Below are 7106 nucleotides of genomic sequence, written 5' to 3' on the forward strand. Positions count from 1 at the left end.
CTCCTGGTTTTGTTTTCTGATCCTGCAAAAAGACCGAGGACAACAAAGCCCAGAGAACACGAGATACACAACATCCAACAGACTCAACAGCCTCCATAAATGAAGAGCAGCAGGTTGGTCCAGTTATACTAGATATGAGCATACTTCACATTACTGTGTATGAATAATAATCAAGAGACAAACTTTGAAGATGCAGAGCATGATGTCCCATCATCAGACTGTAAACAAACATCCACCAGGCTTCTTTGCTGTCAGAGGTGATGGTTCTCCCATCAGGGATCAGTAGAGTGTATTAACCTGTGGTATAAGCAGCAGTCACTGAAATGTTACTGTTTCAGATAAGGCTGTTCCTCCAGCCTCAACAATAATCTGACTCTCCAGTCACAAACAAAAAGCTCCAGCTGGGAGATAGAAAACGCTGTCTGGGTCTTGCTGGATGTTGCTGGGCAGAGTCCCACATTAGCAGAGTGCTTCTTGGTCCCACTGACCCATGTGGACAGTGACTGTGGAGAACTGTTCTGGCAAACGGAAAAGAGAATTCAAATGACAAAAAGCCAAAACAGGATTTCCACAAAGACTCTCTTGGAATCAGCAATCAGAAAATCATTGATTCATTTTACAATTCAATATGACCAGGCTCCTTAAATGTAAGCAGTTAGGATCTGATGTGATTTACAGCTTCACACAGCACATTTGTCCAGACTGTCAGGTAAACATAGAATTCATCTCAGGTAACATGACTCAGAGCAGAGATTCAGTAGGAAAGATTGCCAGCTCTAATATTATTACCACACAATCCAAGGACACACCAACAGCTCAGATTTCTACAAGTATTTAACCCTCATGATGTCCTCCCGATTTCCACACACCTGTGCTCCTCAGGGGTCAAAAATGTCACCACTTCATTTGAGTGTTTTTTAAAGTATAAAGTGTCGATCAATTCAGTGTTACATCTTAGCTTTACTTAAGACCAACACATTAACACAACATTTACCCAACATTTTACATTTTAGGGCCACCAGACCTTGTTTACATAAAGTACACTCTGTTTTTGAGCGAAAATAAAACGAGACAATAAAATATTTAAGTGTTTAGATCATTTTGACTATTTGTCGAACTACAGAGTGCTGTATGTTGAACTTAATGTTTCTCAGTCTCAAAACTATTTGCTGGAACTTCCAGGTTGGTTTCCCATCTTTCCTAATTTTCCATTTTTATGGAAAGACTCACTTAGCTGGCTTCATTTTAACAAATACTTTGTCCCGTTGTAAAGGTTAGACGACTCATTTTGTTCTAAAATCGAAACATTTTTATTTACATTTTCATAGCTTTCACGACACAAGAACTCATCTTTGTCTCAAATATTACATTTCAGTTTAAATTCAAGGTATTTATTTGTATTTTGTATCATTTATTTCTAACTTCTGACTGTCTGACAGACAAATATTAATATACAACCCCCACTGTGTGAAAGCTTTAGATATATTTAAGGACAATATCCCAAAAATAAAGTAAAAAGATTTGATCCTCTTACGTCTCAGATACAATGAAAGACAAACAGATGCAGTAAATATTCTTTTATTGATGAGAAAACTGTGCAGTATAATTTACTTATGTTGAAGATATGAGAGCATTAAACAGGCTGATGTTTGGAGGCTCTAACAGCAGAGAGATGACACAGAAACATGACATCTTTATAAAATACTGACACTTTGTGAAGGGACAACTTTTTATTTAAATGCATACTTTTCCCACTGAAACCAGCACAATCCCACTGTGATGAAAACAATATCTGAACTCAACATATTCTGGATAAATCAAAGCATTATTGTCTGTGGTTCCCTTATTTTTCCTTGGTTCCCTGTCAGATCCTGCAGGACAAACAGCAGTGAGTGGTTCCTGTATGCAGCTGTTACAGTTTGTGTTGGAGATACTTCTGCAGGTACAGGAAGCAAATAGAAAAGTGTTTTCAATGTTTTTACCAGTCCCTCAACTACAGAGAGCTGTCTGCTCTCCTCTGCATCTCTCAGCTGCTGCTGGCTCCTCTTCCTCCTCCTCACACACCGTCCTGGATCTGTCCTGGTGTCTCATCAGGGGTGGAGAGCCTCCGTCTCCTCTCACCTTCTCAGGCTCTTCTGACTCTGGACACTTGCAGAAGGAAATCAACCACAGCAGTCAGCAACAAAAGCAGCAGAAGTTGATCAAATATCTGTAAACTTGCAGTATAATACTTGTAATAAAAGTACAGTAACAGTAATTAGTGACTGAGCAGCCCGGGGCGTTTCTCTTGATTTCTTTAGTAAATGCATTCACCTGCACAGATTAGCTAAACGAACCCTGACATCTTAGCTAGCTAGGTCTCAGGACCGAGCTAAGGACGGTAGTTACGGAGTAGCTTACAAACACATTTAACTTACCGGAACAGTGCAGCGGGGCCTCGGGTCCTTCTGTCGGGTAGTCCAGTTTACTGAAGAACACCTCAGGCTGTCACGTTAAAACACTCGGTCGTGTTTTCGAAGCGTAAACGCTGGACCTCCTCTCAGAGCCTACGCTCTATCTGCTATTCCCGAACAGAGATACGCAAGTTTCTCCGTGACTGCAGCTGTCACTACAGTCATTGGTGGGACATGACAACAGCGCCACCTGCAGGAAGATTTTCTCTCTGTCTGATAGCTCGTGTTCTGAGACCTGACGATGTCCTAAAATGTGCACCGTACTGCGCTTACTTTGAAGACTTTATTTCTGGACCGCTTCACTTCGACCGTCCGCCATTTTTCTTCAACCGTTGACTCGCAATGAATCCTGGGATATGGAGGGTCACAAACGGTACACCCGAGGCGTCATTCAAATCTGCTGCTGCGCAGCTGTGAGCGCGCGCCAGGGGCTTCTATCGCCGCGTCTCCGCGTGCGTTCTCCGTGACGTCACTGGCTTTTGCTTTGATCTGTCAGCCACGTCACAGGCAGTGAAACCTATAAATAGCGGCTCTCAAACAGAAACATCACACAGCTCATCTGTTTGCAAATGTTCAACAGTCGGCGTTCTCTAAAGCAAGAAAACTCGCACACTATTCACTTAAATCTAGAAAATCACAGTTGCGACACAACAATGGCATCGCCCAGCAAAGACGAAACTTCATTCGTGGTCACACCAGAGCAGATGATGCCACCAATCAACCGGTGCTTTGAAAGGCTCTCTGAAGTTCAGTGGGGCGTGATAGAAAATGGCACGTGCGACTCGGGCGTCCAAGCGGTGCTCGCGGATATGATTTCTGAAATCATTCAGGTCGCCTCTGTCAGAATCCTTGAAACAAACCTTCCTGTTATTCAGGATCAAATGACGAAGGAAGATCCGGAGCCTTTAGGTGCGGGGAAAATAAGCCCGTCCCTCGGAGACTCGATCTCAGCCGCCATCGCCAGCGCTCTTAACGTCCCGGAACAGCGACATGAGAGCGCTGACGAGCTGACACGGATGGTTGAGGAAGAGATCTCCGAAAAGGTCAGCTCAACAGTTGCCCTGATCGCAGAAAGCCCTGATTTGCCACAAGACCCCGCCGTTTATGTTAGCGGCAAATTTAGTAATATTAAAAAGCTGCGCCGCATGGTTTGCCACACTGCCTCGTGCCTTAAAAGGCACGCACGTATGCTGCGCTGCCGGTGCGTGCCAAGGGGGTCTGATTCCGGTTCAGAAAGCACGGATTCAAATGTGTCAGTGCAATCAGCAATCACAGAGATTTCTGTGATTCTGTCATCAAGGAGCTCAGATGGAGAGATGACAGAAGGAGATAAAGGTTCAGATGATGAGGAGAAAGAAATTGAGCTCCCAGACCAATCAGCTGTAACAGAACAAGGCGAAATAAAACCCACTGCAGAGAGCCACAGTATCCGAGCTGCAACCCCAGTAGAACAGGTTGCAGCTGACATTGTAAATGAGATACTTGGAAACGTGGGTTCAAGCAGTGAAGAGCTCTGTGACGGCTGTAGCTTACTCAAAGCTGCCTTTAATGCAGAATTCATTACCGACAAGGTGAGAGACTTCTTTTCCAAATGTGTGCCGTCCACCTCTCACTCCGGGCTCAAAGCACGCAAACATCGCTTTTCCGTGTTTGCGAAAAAACAATTTGAAAATATGAAAAACAAGCTGAGACAAGAAATAAAGACAAACAGCAAATATTTTGTTTGTCTAAAAAACGTTTGCAAGCAGCCCAAGAGTGACACGGTGCCCTCCGATGAAAGCATAGCTGTCAGCCTCTCAGGGTCAGAGCCTCATAGTCCTCGTCCCCAGAGCGCAAACCAAGCCCCTTCCCACAATATGCTTCTACGGTACATTCGTTTTTCTCCAATCGACTTTGGCGCCATTAGATCCCACGTCAATCGGTTGTTTGACAAACTCACTAAGAAAGAAGAGGTCTCCATTGAAAAAACCTTGGAAAACTTTAGAAATAGTGGGGCAACCAGAGACTTTGCTGTGGAGTTAACGGCAAAAGTGTTTGATCTACTGATGACGGATCGAATGTATGAAATCCCCGAACCTCTAATGGGTAGATCCCTCTCAGATACCGTCATCTCCAGGACTCCACGACAAACACAAGGCTCAAAGCATCCCTATTCTGCTGAAGTCCTCTATGTCCTCGTAGAAGACGCAGTAGAAAGGTTTCTACAGAAGCTCTTACTCTGGCTGGACGACGAAGATCAAGTGATTCAAATGGACAAGGTGTCTGGGGCTGTGAATGACATCCAAAACTTTATTAAAAGAATACAGACCCCAAAGCAGGAAACAAGCACAGATTCAGCGAGCAGTGGTGAGGAATCTGTACCATCACCTCCAACGTCAGAACCTGGGAGCATTTCTCCAGAGAAATGTTCTCTGGCATCTGATAAGTCCCCTCAAACGCCAAAATCTGGGAGCATTTCTCCAGAAAAATGCTCTGTGGCATCTGATAAGTCCCCTCAAATGCCAAGATCTGGGAGCATTTCTCCAGAGAAATGCCCTCTGGCATCTGATAAGTCCCCTCAAATGCCAAGATCTGGGAGCATTTCTCCAGAGAAATGCTCTCTGGCATCTGATAAGTCCCCTCAAATGCCAAGATCTGGGAGCATTTCTCCAGAGAAATGCTCTCTGGCATCTGATAAGTCCCCTCAAATGCCAAGATCTGGGAGCATTTCTCCAGAGAAATGCTCTCTGGCATCTGATAAGTCCCCTCAAATGCCAAGATCTGGGAGCATTTCTCCAGAGAAATGTTCTCTGGCATCTGATAAGTCCCCTCAAATGCCAAGATCTGGGAGCATTTCTCCAGAGAAATGCTCTCTGGCATCTGATAAGTCCCCTCAAATGCCAAGATCTGGGAGCATTTCTCCAGAGAAATGCTCTCTGGCATCTGATAAGTCCCCTCAAACGCCAAAATCTGGGAGCTCTGTGGCATCTGAAAAGTCACCTGCAACGCCAAAATCTGGCATTGCACCTGCAGAGCATCCAGAAAAATGCTCTGCAGGTGTTTCCTCTAAAATGTCAGAGAATGGTTCTGTGTCAGTGCCATCTTCCGAGGTTGAGAAAACGTCCGATGACCTCGCCTTCTTCTTCTTCACGAGCGTTCTTAGAAAATCTAAATCTAAGACCAAACAGTCCGTGTCTCTGTCAGCAGAACTAGACATGGCCATCAACCGTCTGAGAGACCTGATCAAGCCTGAACTCAGCAGCACAGAGTCCACCACGAGTCTCATCAATGACCACAAACAGTTCATGAAGAAAATAGCCAAATCCCTCATCAGGGAGTTTGGCTCTCCAGAACGCGTCTTACATGCTGCGATGGAAAGTAATTCATCTTTTGATGAGGCTGTGATAAGGCATCTAAAAATCAGCCTGGGAGTCATCCCCAGTCCTCCAAAGAAATCCAAAATTTCCAGGTTCTTTTCAGCGGTGGGAAAAGCTCTGCGAAAGCCCTTTAGGTGGTGCATTAAAGCCAACGATGATTAAAATCACCATCCTGGCTTTCCCCCACTGCCCTGCTTCTTTTAACATCTTGAGGCAGAATTTTAGCACCAAATCAAAATTTAAACCATAACACTTCAGGGCTCGCAAAATCGCTAACCCGACGTCCCGGGGCTAGCGATAGATTTTGGTCACCCGACCGGAGATATCACTAGCCCCGGGACGTCGGGCTAGCGATTTTGCGAGCCCTGATTTTTAGATCGGCCCTCAAATCCAAATTCTAACAACTGTAGTTCACGCCATCTCGTCTCCTTTTTGATTTCCATCCCCCCAACCGGTCGCAGCGGATGGCCGTCCCTTCTGAGCCCGGTTCCGTTGGAAGTTTCTTCCTGTTAAAGGGAGTTTTTCTTCCCCACAGTCGCCTCGTGCTTGCTCAGAGGGGAATCATTTGATTGTTGGGGTTCTCTGTAGTACTGTAGGGTTTTGACCTTACAGTACAAACAGGGAGGAGACTTTGTGATTTGGCGCTTGATTTTTAAAATATCTAATTCGGCATGAAATAAAAAAAGAAATCTAAATGAAAATACATTCCAACTTTGTTTGTGTTTTTCTTCTCTTGTCAAATATGTAGAAAGTGTTGCACGTGTGATTGCAGTCATTTTGCATCAACATGTAGCCAACATGTGTCTGTTTGTGATCATGTTGCATCTGTTTTTGTCTGATTTGTGTCGTAGTTTAGTCAGTTTACATCTATTCTGTGGACCAATTTAGTTGTCTTGCATGTATTGTGGGTAGGTCAGCTGCTGGTGTCCAGCGTTAGACATGTTCTCACTGTGTGCGTGCGCAGTGTGCTACTTTGAACAGGTAAAGGAAACCAGCATTAATGAAATACTAGTCAGATGTTCTACAAGTTTACACAACGAGACATTGAGACCTGAATTCAAACTAAAAGCCACCTTTGAGTGAATGAAGCTTGGAGATGAACAAACACTGTTTAATCCATAAGAACAACTAATGACAAACAACATTTCACAGCTTCTACTGAGGGAGGCGCTACATAATCAGCCCACTGGATTACTAAGAACCTGTGAGACAGGCCACAGCATGTGAGACTGGGCAGAGCTCGCTCTGATGTGATGATGTGCAGTACAGGAGGATCTGTTAGATCACAGGAAAGAGA

General features: G+C 44.5%; 1 protein-coding gene across 1 annotated transcript; it reads left to right on the plus strand.

Annotated features, from left to right (window-relative positions):
• The first annotated feature begins 2571 nt into the window (after positions 1-2571).
• LOC146384788 (uncharacterized) lies at positions 2572-6513 on the plus strand. The gene has a single exon (XM_084930150.1). It carries the CDS (start codon positions 3023-3025, stop codon positions 5969-5971), a length of 2949 nt encoding a protein of 982 aa, XP_084786276.1. The 5' UTR covers positions 2572-3022; the 3' UTR covers positions 5972-6513.
• Positions 6514-7106: the final 593 nt, after the last annotated feature.

This window comes from Perissodus microlepis, chromosome 6 (assembly GCF_051167445.1).
Source record: "Perissodus microlepis isolate ML-2025 ecotype Zambia chromosome 6, ASM5116744v1, whole genome shotgun sequence".
Lineage (NCBI taxonomy): Eukaryota > Metazoa > Chordata > Actinopteri > Cichliformes > Cichlidae > Perissodus > Perissodus microlepis.